This window comes from Triturus cristatus, chromosome 7 (assembly GCF_964204655.1).
Source record: "Triturus cristatus chromosome 7, aTriCri1.1, whole genome shotgun sequence".
NCBI lineage: Eukaryota > Metazoa > Chordata > Amphibia > Caudata > Salamandridae > Triturus > Triturus cristatus.
In genome coordinates this window covers 1368428904-1368442564 of record NC_140590.1, presented here as the reverse complement: position 1 = coordinate 1368442564, position 13661 = coordinate 1368428904, and the positions used below count along the sequence as shown (strand labels likewise).

Genomic DNA, 13661 nt, shown 5'->3' with positions numbered 1-13661 from the left:
GGACCTTTGTGGGTTATCAAAAGTGTCCATAAGGAAATCGTCTTCCACAGGGTCAGTATGTAAGTCCACCCCGTGGTAGTGGGCAATTCTGTGGAGGAGCTGATGAAAACCCATTGTATCCTCCGAGGGGAAGGGCTAGAGTGGTAGATGTCACCCTTTGGAACATTAGGGACATCTGGTGTACTGTAATCATCCCAGGGGTCCGGGGAGTAAGGTGGACCCCCCTAGTGGCTCATCATCCGCACCCCCTCCTGTGTCATCAGAGGTGCCATCATCATCCATTGGTGGAAGAAATGGTGTAGGAGAATGGGGTGGGGGGGGGGGGGAGGAGGTGGAGAAGGGACCCTGAGGGGAGATGTGGCAATGTCCCTTTTTTTAGGTGGTGGAGCCGGTACAGGCGTATCCAATGGTCTCTTCTTTGTACTCAAAGTCAGCTGACCAGTTTTAGGGTTTGCTGTTTAGGGTCTGGTCTAAATAGCTCTTCTGATAGAGGCTGGTCTTTCGGCGTCGACCGTTTCAGATCGGCAGACTTGCGGGGCAACGACTCTGGAACGGTTTTGTGTTCCTTTGGCTTGGAACTGTGATGTTTTACAGTCTCTGTGGCCGCTTGTGGAACCGGGTGTTTTTACGGTTCCAAAGCTTTTTTCGGTTCCGAAGGGTGCGAATCCGAAGCTTTAGGAATCGGGTTTTTGCTAGGATCCGAGAGTTTTTCGGAGTCGATGGGGCGGTGCCTATAGATTTCGGTGCTGAATGCTTGGATGTGGATGCAACTGTCGGCACGGAGGACGGTTTCTTTTTTGGTGCCAGTGACCGCTCGGTACCGATGGCAGACTGACTCGAGCCAAAGTCGCCTGAAGGCTCAGTATGCTTCTTTGCCGGGCCCGAGGGAGGGGCATGGGAAGCAGTCTATCGGTGTGCACCTGGGCCTGAAGGTGAAGGTGTGACCGAAGCCTTTTTCGATGGTGTAGGGAGGGGGTCGGAGTCGGCGTCTTTACTTACGACCCGCTGCCCAGGAGTGATGTCCTCGAGGTCGGAGTCATTGGCTTCGGAGGCACTGACGGGGCCTTCTTCAATACGCTCCTGTTCTGGTACATCGACGTCCTCCTGGAAGATGTCATCGGGGATGGGTGCCGACGAGCGAGCCATTGTTCTCCTGGCCCGACGATCTCTAATGGTCTTCTTGGAGTGGAAAGAGGAAAAGCCGCACAGTCTCTGGCCTCGTGCTCTGGTGACAGGCAGAGGTTGCACACCTCATGCAGATCGGTGTGGGGAAATTTTGACCCACATTGAGGACATTTCTTGAATGGCGTCCTTTCCATGAGCCAGATACCAAGGCCTAAGTAGGCCCGAAGGCCTTCGTCGACGACCGGAACCGAGGACTTCGATGTTGAAGAGATGCATGACAACTAGGGATCGCGATCGACAACAATACCGGAGAAGGGTGAAGGATTGCGCGTCGAGAGTGGAATCAGTGACGGTTCCGAACTGGAGCGCGAGAAGCACATCCAAGCCCGATGGCGGAAAAAAACAATCTGAAGATGGAGCCGATGCCCATGAGCACTATCATCCAAAGGAGGAGTCACCTATCGCGTGACTTCCAAAGACTTTTCCAGGACAAAAACAAGTGCAAACATTCGGGCCCAACACCAGATAGCGATCTATGCATAGTGTGTGATCTGCAGCTCATATGCCTCGAACAAAATGTTTCTTTTAGATTCAATCAGTATCTCAGCTATGAGAAATGGGAGGATGTCACAGTGATTATTTGCAGAAGTATTAGTTAGCTTCTACTGGGTTACAATATTGGAAAAATACATCACTATCCCTGAATATTAAATATAAACACATTTAGAATTTGAACCAGTGTGTCTGTGCACTGTTTGTGATCTGGCCAAAGAGAACACAAGAGAGCTGAAACTGGATCTTAAATTCAAATCTGATCCGCACAGGACCCTCCAAAATATGTTTGGTCTAGGGCGCTCAAAATCCTCAAGATGTCCCTGAGCCGCTGCAGTGTAGCTAGTTTGGAAAGCAGAGGTTCACTGGCGCTGTGCAATGAGGTAGGTTGCCCCAGTTTCCTAATATATATTAGTGTAGCTTTGTCATGGTTGTAGATGCTCTGCACTGCACCTGTTCATTTTCAACATGACACAACCAGTGTATGCTAGTCACCAACACGAATGCCTACCCCAGGGCCAGACTGGCCACAGCAGGCACCGGGCGTTTGCCTGGGAGACTGGAAGGGTAGGGGCCAGTTTTTGAGCAGTGGGGGGCAGTTTTGTTACTGGGGGGCAGTTTTGCAGCGATGCTGCAATATCAGTCCCCAATAACAAAAGTAGCAGTGCTGGGGACCAGTTTTGTTAAGCAGTAGTACTTGACACTTGCAGCCCGCAGGGGTGGGCGACGGTCCGACAAAATTGCCATGGCTGCTTCTGGTTCCCAGACCAGACCTGCCTGCCCCATCAAGCAGGCCTCCTGCATTCCAGTACCCAGGTCAATTATCTGCACAATCAAGCAGGAATCTCCGTGTCAGAACCCCTGTTGCTGTATCCACTCGAGCGGTCGGGTTCTTGGCTCACATAGCCTTGGCTGCAGCGTGCAGAGACCTTACACTGCCGCACACAGAGGAAAACATTAGAGTGAACATTGTCACTAACTGCGGTCTGCAGACGGGTTTGAGTCTCATCCAATCATAATACAGGCCAAATCACTTCATGTCATTCAATATTTGATCATATACAAACAGTAGGCTAGACCGGGTCACCCCTTGATCGTCAGATGGCTCTAATCAGATTCACACGGAGCACTGCAGTTAGGTATCTCCTTCCAGTTGGTGTCAAGGAAGTTGGACTTCTATACCTGTAAAATGCCCTTGAAAGCTACCATAGCTTTTAACTATCTATTCATGTGGCCTTGTATTAGCTCACTATACTCAGGAGATTTATCATGCGGGCAGCTGGATACACGTGGGAACATATATATAGGAATCAGATTGCTTGCTCCCTTTAGTGAAGTATTCCAAATGGCAGCCGTTAGTAGTCAGTTCCCTTTCTATGAGTACTCAGTCCGATACAATTACCGGTGGTGGACTTTTTGTCTGAACCCTGCATACCGGGTACGTTTTTGGAGTGTGTCAATTTAAGACATAAACCTTTACAGGTGCTGTGGTTATCCAAGGGGAAAGTTGACTCTCATCTCTTTTCTTTGACCCTATTGCCTTTGAACTCGTTGTGCTCTATGTACTTGAGGTCCCCGATCACTTCTTCCATTGCAGACATCCAGCTCCTTCAAAACTGGGTGGTGCACTGCATTAGTGGCATAAAGTCACGCTGCAGGCTATCTTCCATGTCTGGCAGCCTCTATGTTCCTCGTTCATTAGTTTGTGTCAGACCTTGCATGCGGCACATACAGGGCTGTTCTCAGTGGACCTTGGGGGAACACCACCATTAACCTTGGGCTCTAGGCTCCACCCGGCCAAGTAAGTGACTATATTTAAAAATTGCACTTCTGTTGGCTTAGGCTTCCTGCTTGTGGCCCCAAAGTAGCATACAAACCGGACCTTTGAGCCCAGCAAAATGCAGATCTTCTGGATATCAAGAGGACTCTGCATACGTCATCAGAAGATGAAAAACTCTTTATTGTGGATCTCTAAAGACTGTGGATAAGTGTTGATTCCTGGACCACCTAGAGCTATGACCTGTCCAAGATGGGAATCGTGGTCATGTGAGAAGAGAACTGCCAGACTACCTGAAGATTAACACAAGGCCTAGTTTAATAAAGATCCAAGTGGAAGACAATTCAAGGCAATAACACTGCCCAAGAACCACAAGATCACTGCAGCCCAGCTGGGCTCAAAGAGCTAAGAACCACCTGGGTGATGGAGCTGCAGATATGTTTTCCTGGTTATAACTGATATGTTTACCATCCAAACTAATCCCATTGTCTTTTAGATGCCTTTATCAGCCGCAACTAGCCCCAGAGGTCTGTGAGGTTCCATATGTTCAATGACTTCAGGTTTCTTCTATTGGCTGAAGCGAGATATTCTGATTAGGGATTCCTTTAAACCATCTCTGTAGCACCTTGGAGATCCTGAGATTATATAGGAATGTGGAACTCGTGATTTCTTGGGGTCTGGTGGTTGCCAGGTATCCTGGTTACTGAAATATTTTGACAGTGGCAGGTAGTTTCGATATAGTCGCTTAAAGGCACACAAGAATAATATCATAATGGGAGTGGACTGCCACTTCAAGTTCTGTTTAAAAAAGATATGACAATTTGAGGCCATAAAAGATCTCAAAGAAAATACTGAAACATGTCCGGCTTGGACTCCTGTAATCATATTCACAGTCACCACTGACTAAAAACCAAAACACTTGGACTCCTGAAACTGCACCACTGATTTAATTGGGTGTCAGTGATCCTTGTTGTTTGGGTAGTGGATTTTTCATGACAAAAAAAAATCAGAAGCTGGGGCTTTAACCCCTTGAGAAGCCCAGACTTGCACACAAAACCTGAGCTGATGAAACAGCGGAACAGGCACAACTGAGCAAAATTGCTGCACTCTACCATTTTCTCTGGCACCCCTGTCGCACTCGTTCGAACTGCTAAAACCTCACAACAGAAATGTAGGTGGGTCATTCAGGTCCCTGATTAGACCAGAACACTACCTCAGAGGATATTATGCACTGGCATAGCATGAATATATTAATGCCCTGTGAGTAAAAATAAAAGAGGCCCAAATAAATAAGTAATTTGCAGCACTAATAAACGTTCATTTACACCGTTACTACTGCACTGCAAATGTCTATTTTATGTAAGGACTACGGTACAGTATAAATCATTTAAGAAATCGCTGATTACATTCTGTCCATTCCAGGTTGAACTCACTATATAGAGCAGAACAACTGGGCCTATACTCGCAAGGCATAATGAATGAGATGTAATCTCCCTCCATGGATTAAACCCCATGTGCTGTGGTTCTGGTAAACAACTTTGTTTTTAATGTATATACATGGAGGAACAGCATGGCATAAAATATAGATGCGGATTCACAAGACTAATGTGATCACTGGTAAGGAAAGTGAGGGGCGTCATGATGGGCTTGAGGCCTCACCTCTTGTGAAGCATTGCCTCTCTCCTCGCTCTCCAATGCAAATACACTGTAGAATACAGTCTGATCTGATTAAGAAAATTACTTAATTACCAAAAGCATCCACTAAACAGTGCATTGGCATCTGTATTAGAATAGTAACAATGAGACTCAGTCTAAAGAAACCCCTAAAAGGGCGAAGAAAACACTACATCGAGAATTTTACAAAGATAAATATCTATTCCTTACCTGCAGAAGAGGTACCATCCCACTCCGTGTCGTCTGATTCATAGCGACTCCCGTCAGGCGATATCTGTCCTATTTCAATCTCTAACACCTCTGGTTTCACAGTCCCAACAGCTGATCAATGAAAATGTATAGATTACAGATTGTAATAAAAAACTTACGTTATTAATATGAATGCATGGCAAATTAACAGGTATTTCGCTTAGAATTATATTTACTAGGTGCAAATATCAGTTGGTTGTATTGCAGACCACAAACTATTTTGATGTGATTTTGGTCAACTTATACAATAATGTCTGAACCGTGTAACTGCCCTAGTTGATGATTTAGAGAGCGACCTGGTATCCTTCCAGGATAGTCACAACAAAGAGTTATTGACTGTCTTGTGGGGTGGGGGGATTTTAACGAAAGGCTTTGAGGGAAAGCTTTGTTTTCATTCTTTTCACCTATGAGTGGCCTTTCCCAGGGAAGCTGAATGGATTACATCCTTGATAAATTGCCCTTGTGATGATTAGTTGAAGCGTTACGCACTCGTTTTTGTCATTTATATTCTCAGCGTTTACTGATACCAAAGTTTTCTTCGTCCAAGATTAGATTTCATAGAGAAGCGTTCAATAAGGATTAGAAATCTGAACAGGGCTACGTGATGAATTTTTGCTGTATAAACAAACTATTCTGATTTTTATGTAATGGATCCAACCTGTTTATAAGCACGCTTCTTAATAATCGTTTTAGCTAATTTTATGGCTGTACTCTTATTCTGTGCTTTTATGGCTTGATATCAGCAGAATAAAGAATAACTGACTGAATGAATGCATGGTTTTAGAATGCATGAGAGGCATGCATACCTATGTAAACCAGTAAGATTAACCATATCATGGTCCAGTTCTGGCATTACTCCTTGTTTCGAATAAGAATCGGATTTTCCCTTTCTACTATGATACACAGAAGCATGCAATATCTATATGAAAACCTTCATGTAATTTCCGCATTACAGCCTAGATTGTGCCATCACTACTCAACACAATAAGAAAGTGATACAGCTACCATGTTGTAATAAAGTGTTACCCTCTAGATGTAATGTTATAATGCCTGTTATGATGCCTCTTGCCAGAACCAGCAGGCAATGCGGAGGACAGGTCACTGAACAGAACTGCGGCCTATGCAAATTGGAGAAGAACTTGCTTTTACCTCTTTCTCTTCTGGCTTTAGTTCCTAGAATTTCACTTTTATTATATGTTTAAGAGGCATTTTATGGTAACGAATTTATTTATTGCACTGCTACACACAGTGTTGTTTACCAGACACTAATCTAAAGCCAGTTATGAAAGTGGCAACATTACACATTCCCAACTGCGTTCTTTCACAGTGTAGATTCCATCTTTATTTTTACATCGCTGTAATAAGCAGGCTTCTTTCATAGATCAGAATCAGAGTAACAGCCAGACTGGTTGTGAATACTTGTATTAAATGATGGGCCTCAAAAAGGCTTCTGAAAAAGATAGCTTTCACTTCACATTTTATCTACTTAACTAGCACAACCATCCACTCTCCTGAGTTCCGGCGCCACTCCCTGCCCACCTTACCAACAACCTCAACTCAGTTCCCACCAACTCTCCTCTCATGATGTTGAAGAAAGGCATGAGGGGATGGGTGGCTGGGTGAGTAATTTACATAACTCTGTTTTTCGGTCTCTCTCCTTGTCAAACGATTGGGAAACTGATTGTACAAGTCTGAAATGCTTGGAAGGTGAGGGGGGGACAAGAGTGAAACATCATTGACAGACTATGGTTTGAGAAAACAGATTGGAGAATTTTCTGGCGAAAGTAGCACCTATGAGAGAAGATCCATTTATTGAGCAGTGGTCACCGAAAAAAGTGCAGTAAGATTTAGATTTTGAAAAATCATTCCCTCTGCAGAAGGTAATTCCTATGTCAGCAATGCGTGAAGCAAAGCTCTATTGAATTGCAGTTGCTGACAAGGAAAGGACTGCTATTTCTTGCTGTTGGAGCGATTCAATAAATCACTCAGAAGTGTCTCCAACACCCACAAGGCCAGTCACATTATACAGCTAATAACATCCTGCCAATCTGTGCACCTTTTCAAATACCACTCAATGCCTCTAATTTCTCTTTGAGTCATCCACCAAATAGATGATCTTCAAACTTCTCTCACACACAGATCTCTCCTTCTCTCACACATTGACCTCACCGACATCTTCAAATTCCTCAAGGACACCACCTAGAAGGACAAATTTCCAATCTTCATCCGCAGTGATATTCGTTCATGGATATGCCATCATACCCCTCCTCAACATTGTCAATGTCTCACTCAACCAATGAACTTTCCCAGACGACCTAGATACAGATCTTTGCACTACTCTAGAAGCCCACACTGATCCAGATGATCTTGCAGACGAGTCTACCACCCACCATTTTGCATTTGAGAAAATCAGCAGGGCAGCAGTCTCTATGCATTTTCAAAACCAAATCTGCAATGAAAATAAGCCCAGGACTACAATCTAGTTTCAGACCATTCTACAGCACATACATATTACACGTCAGTTTGTTGACAGTCTCTTCATTATCTCTGACAAGGACACTGCATCCCCATCCTAATCGACCTGTCAGTGGCCTTTACACGGTCGACCACAAAGCATTGATCCACAAACTGCAAAAAAGCATGCGCTTCTCCTGCCTCATCCTGTAGTGGTTCTTCTTCCACCTCGCTAATCGCCATGAATTCGTCCACAGCTAAACTGCAAAAATCCTAGAAACAACATTCAAGAGGAGCAAATATTCAGTATTGCTGAAGGCTATCCTTGAAGGTTGGCACAGGGGAACATCTTTTTTTAATGATGGCTATGAGTGGGGGAGGGGATGTGCGAAAAATGTTTGGTTTTGGAGGTTTGTGAGTTGGAATTTTGAGAGTTTTTTTGGGATGATTAGGGTGGAGATCAAAGCACTATCCACAAACTAGTAATGAAAGAGAAGGGTTGGTGGTGGAGAGATCAAAAAAGCCTCAACTAAGAAGATAAATACATTTTGCCACTGCACATATTGGATTAGGTGAGAAGAGTATTAAAGCATTAGCAAAATGACTAGATGTCCTAAAACTACTGGAGAACTTCGATTCTGAGATTTGTCTTCTACAAGAGAGACACCTGACTGGTGATGAACTTGCAACATATTGCTCACACAAGCATTAGTAGCGTCAATAGGTCTTGTCATCAGGACACACGGTCTTTGCCAATGGGTTTTATCAATGCGGTAAAGCTTGTCTAAAGAAAAAGGTGCTGCGGGTGCTTCATATTCTAGGCTAGCCCATTTGTATACCTTCAAAATGACGTGGGTGCCTTTTTTTATTTACCGAGCAGAGATAAATCAGTTTTTAAAAAAATAGCAGAAAGGGTTTTTTGTTTCCTTAAAACTGAGCAGCAGATAGGCCGCTAGGGAAAGCAAGCAAAGGCAGGTACCAGGCTTCAAGTTTACCTAACCAAAAAGTTACAGGTGGATAAAAAATGACTTTTAAGGAGGGTGAGGGAGGGTAGTGGTTTCCACTAAAATTTACCCCCAAAGTTCCCAACCTATCATGGAAACCAAATAGCCTCCTCTTTAAAATAAATAAACCATTCGGCCACAATTCGTTTGTCGGAATAAAGATGCTATTTATTGCAACTGTTAGAGCAGATTTATTAATAAAAATACTTTTTAATTTGTGTGTGTTAAGTTAGCTTAATTAGGCCGAAAGGAAATTTCACTGTGCCTTTCTTTGTTTGTGTTGACACCTGAAGACAACGTGGCTTATAAAAGTTGCACAGAAAGTTTCCTTCATGGGTGTTTATCTCCTTTCAGTGTTTTTCCTTTTTCATTAAATAGTCAAAATGGGATTCATTCTGTAGAGAACCTTCTCGTACTGTATCTATTTTGTGCTTCGAAGGAAGCCATGCCAGAAATGTTCTCGTAATGTTGCAATAATCAAAGCTGTTTGCTGCCTGCAGCCACCACTGTTCTCCGATTCATTAAAATAGTTTTTTCCTTAGCAGTGCAATGCTGTTTCCCCTGTTTCAATGTTTGGGCAGCCTTTACAGTAGCCTGTAACTGTATTAGTTGTGCCAGGGTTCCACTTCACACCGTGCGAAGTGGGTGATATTCTACCCCTCCTGAACCTAAAAAATGTGCTTTATTTAGGAAGTGGCCTACTCCGCTTTTGCCTATACTTGATGTCAGTCATCTTACTGACTGTACGTAGAGTTTTTCTTCTGACTATGATACATACTGATGATGATTTGAACTGACTAACCAATTGTTGTTTTGCTTTCTGTATTTATTATTACGTTTGAATAAACCTTAATGGTTTGGACTATTAATAGTGTCATTCGTTGGTTTTCATTTTTTGCCTTGGGTCTTCATCCTGTGGCACTCACACAGGGCCAGTCCTGTGTATCTTCCCATTATTAAATTATTGGTGCAAAGTGTTGACACACTTGATAAATAACAATGGGTTATGTTATCAATTGCCAGGTGCTGTAAATACTGTACAATGTTGCCCTGTTACAATTCGAAAGGCATGACCAGTAATTACCGGATGCAGTAAATACCACCCAAATCAGACTTCTAATCCCTGTGCAAACAGGAGATTATGCTGGGGTAGGGAACAATTCTGACCAACTCAATCAGGGACTTAAAAGAGTGGAGTAGAGTGGCGAAATGTGTAATAGAGTTTCGCAGAGTTGAGTGGATTGTTGTGGAGTGTCGGTGAGTGGCATAGAGTGGCGTACAGTGCCGTAGAGTGGAGTAGAGTGGCATAGAGGGAGTGGAGTATAGTGTTGTAAAGTGGAGTGGTGTGGAGAAGAGTGGGGTGTGAGAGTGGCGTGGAGTGGAGTAAAGTGTCTTGGAATGGTGTAGAGTGAAGTGGCAGAGTGGTGTAGGCAGAGTGCCTTACAGTGGAGTGGCAGAGTGGCGTAGAGTGGAATAATGTAGAGTTGATGTAGGAAAGTGCCCTTTTTGTATGGTCACCCCTACACTTTCCCCCCCAATGCTGATGGTTATTACTCTGAAAGTGCACTGGAACCTGCTAGTCAGGCCCCACTTGTGTTCTCTCTCCCTAAATAGGATGTATGTGAATTGGTAACCCCAATTGGCAAGGCCTTTAAGCACCTTACAAGTCTGTGGTCAGTGGTACTAGTAGTACCCAGGGCATGGAACTTAAAGGGGTCACCAGGCCTTGATGCACTAATTGTGCCACCTTGAAAAATCCAAGTAAACAGATGACAGCAGCCCTGTCATTGCAGACTGCATGAGCAGTGCAAACTGCTCTAAGTCGACTTTGCCCTCACCATGAGTGGAAAGGTCAAAGCACAATTTTCAATATATACCAGTCACCCCTAAGGTAGGGCTCCTGAGCCCAGGGGGCAGGGCACATTATATTAAAGGTGTGTACCTATAAATGCAAGCTTATAAGTCCCTATAGTAGCATCTTTCCTTTAGGGGCAACTATTAGTGGTCAGGGGGCCATTGGATAACATGGCTGGCACACAAGCACCCCGAGGTAGCCACCTCCATTATGGTCCAACTGAACAACTTGTCCCATCAAACCTGACATGATTTCTATGTCGGATTTGATGTGACATGCACTCAGGTGGTTTCCCCAGCCTTTCCTGCGGCTGACAGCCTGAAGCTGCTGCGCCAAGACAGAAATCTGACCACCTGCCAGGAGGTGTGAACACTCCCACGAGTCAGAAACAAAGGCTTGACTGGGCGGGAGGTGTCACCTCATTCCCTAACAGGATGGCTAGTAAAGTGGCACATCAAGGCAGTGAGCTTCAAATTTCTCACCACCTCGGATATGCAACCAGGCTGACTCCATAAGTAGAAACAGCCGAACCCCTGCTCCCAAGCACATTTACACCAGCACCCGGAAAGGTGGGAAAATTAGTCAGAAGGCGTACACCCCCAGAAGGCTAACCCCACCCCTAGAGTGGGCTACCTGGTCTGTACAGCTGAGGATGGGTTCTGACATTTTTAAAGTGGCAAAATAGAGGGATCAGGGTAGAAAAGTTGGCAATCATCCCCGGATATAGTCACCTCAGGAGCAAATTAGGTGCTGGGGCTAGTAGCACATTGGCTACATCCACCCACACCCCTAAACCTAGGATTTAAGGGGCACCTCTAGCACCAAAACCTCAGATCTGCTTGAATTGTAACCAAGGACAAAGAAGAGACTGGCGACTGCTACTTCAGGACCTCCACAAAGCAAAGGCACAATAATATGCACCTGTGGCAACCGTCATGAAACTGTACAACCACAGCTCTTCTTGGACCAGGGATCGTCTTTATAGGAAAGATAAGCCTCTCTGCAAGCCGAAGGCAACTCCAGAACTCCCTTGGCCTAGAGGTACTAGTCCCCTGCAGCCCAATGGCATATCACAAAACCGAATCAAAAAACTCACTGGCTATCGGGCCTGCTGCGGGGGGGGGGGTCGGCAACAAGTATAAGATCTAGGGCCAGATGTACGACCCTAAATTGCATGCACAAACAGGTTTGGGGCCCGTTTGCGCATGCAAAATGGCCCAGGGCCATGTACAATTCCTAAATAGCGAGTCGTAATTTTTTTACGACTAACTATTTAGGAATTGCGAGTCGCTATTAGGAAGGGGCGTTCCCTTCCTAATTGCATCCGCAAAGCAATGTATGAATGCTTTGTGACCGCAATTGCAGTCGCAACACACTCTAAAATTACCACCCTCTTCAAGAGGGTGGTAATGCAGTTGCAATTTGGAACGGGACCCCTTCCACTTTGTGACTGTCTCTAAAAAAAATTTTAAGGGCAGGCAGTGGTCCCAGGGACCACTACCTGCCCTTAGAAAATGAAACACAAACGTTTCATTTTTTGTTTTAAATGCATCCCATTTTCTTTTAAGGAAAACGTCCTGCATTTAAAAAACATAAACTGCTTTATTTAAAAGCAGTCCTAGACATTATGGTCTGCTGAGTCAAGCAGGCCACCATCCCTGGCAGGGCCTGTCATTCCTAATGGGCTCGCAAATTGCAAAAGGCCCATTAATATTCATGAGCCTCATAGTTTGCAACCCCATTGGGAATCGCACACAGTGTTAAACACACTGTTGTACATGCCAAATAGCGCCTCGCAAATTGTGAGTCGCAATTTGTGAGGCGCTAATTTGCATGTCGTACATCTGGCCCCTAGTGCACTGTGGGCAACGTAATCCTTTTCTCCAGCAAGTTTCAGGGAGCTACCATTTTCCCCTGGACTAAAGGACATCGAAATAAGTCAAGACTGAGCTTGCTGCAGCCAGGGCTTGTTGGTAGCTAGTCTGGCTACCCCTATCTTTGTTCGACGCCTCACCAGCTATTTGTCGAGTGTTTGCATCCCTTCCCTCACCAGCACTAAGTGTTAAAACTAGCAATCCTGCGGCTTCCGCTTCAGCACCAGGGACAGCCAGGACAACTCTGCAACTGGACCCTAAGAGCCAGGTAAAATTCAACTTACTGTTGGAGCCTGTTCCTGGGACCCACAGCACCTTACCTTCCAGTGGTTTCAACTAGACTCGACCTGCAAGTGACCAAGGGCCATATGTAGGTAGCATACAAGTTACCACTTCTTAAATACCAAACAAATATTACCGAATCGGAGAAATTCGGTAATTACCGAATCGGTATTTACCGATTCGGTAATGAGGCATACCTTCCCATTGATTCCTATGGGCCTGGAGGCCCTCATTACCGAATCACCGATATGCCTCATTACCGAATCGGTAAATACCGATTCGGTAATGGGGGAGCACATTCAAGGGTGGCAGGGTGTCACATTGACACCCTGTTGCACCCCTGATTCCTGCATGTGTGCACATGTGGCGCACATACATGCCCTAAGGGCATGTATGTCTGCCACATGGCACTGTTAGTCCAGCAAAATATTGCTTTTTGCAATGAATTCGGTATTTAGCACCAACATATATTTGGTGCTAAATACCGAATTATTTTCCCTACACATCACTCATTTGAGTGTCACCTACATCTCATTTCAGGATTCGGTATTTACCGAATCGGTAAAATTACCGATTCGGTAATTTTACCGATTCCTGAAATGTTCCCCCTACATAGCACAAGCCTAAATACCGGTCGGTAACGGGATATTTACCGAAAATCGGCCGTTACCGACCGGTATTAGGCTACCTACATATGGCCCCAAGTGTTCTTAGTGTGTTTTCACATTGACCGCAATGTTATCATTTTACAAGTGTTAAATGCACGAATGTATTTTTCCTTTGAAGTCCCTAACTCCGGTTATACTCATCCGATT

General features: G+C 44.7%; 1 protein-coding gene across 1 annotated transcript in view; it reads right to left on the bottom strand.

The window, feature by feature from the left end:
• LOC146812074 (uncharacterized) overlaps window positions 1–13661 on the bottom strand; it is a 236105-nt gene that overhangs the window by 174534 nt on the left and 47910 nt on the right. The window contains exon 4 of the mRNA XM_085619083.1: window positions 5339–5449. Coding sequence (XP_085475209.1) covers window positions 5339–5449 — 111 coding nt within the window. The remainder of the gene's footprint in view (window positions 1–5338; window positions 5450–13661) is intronic.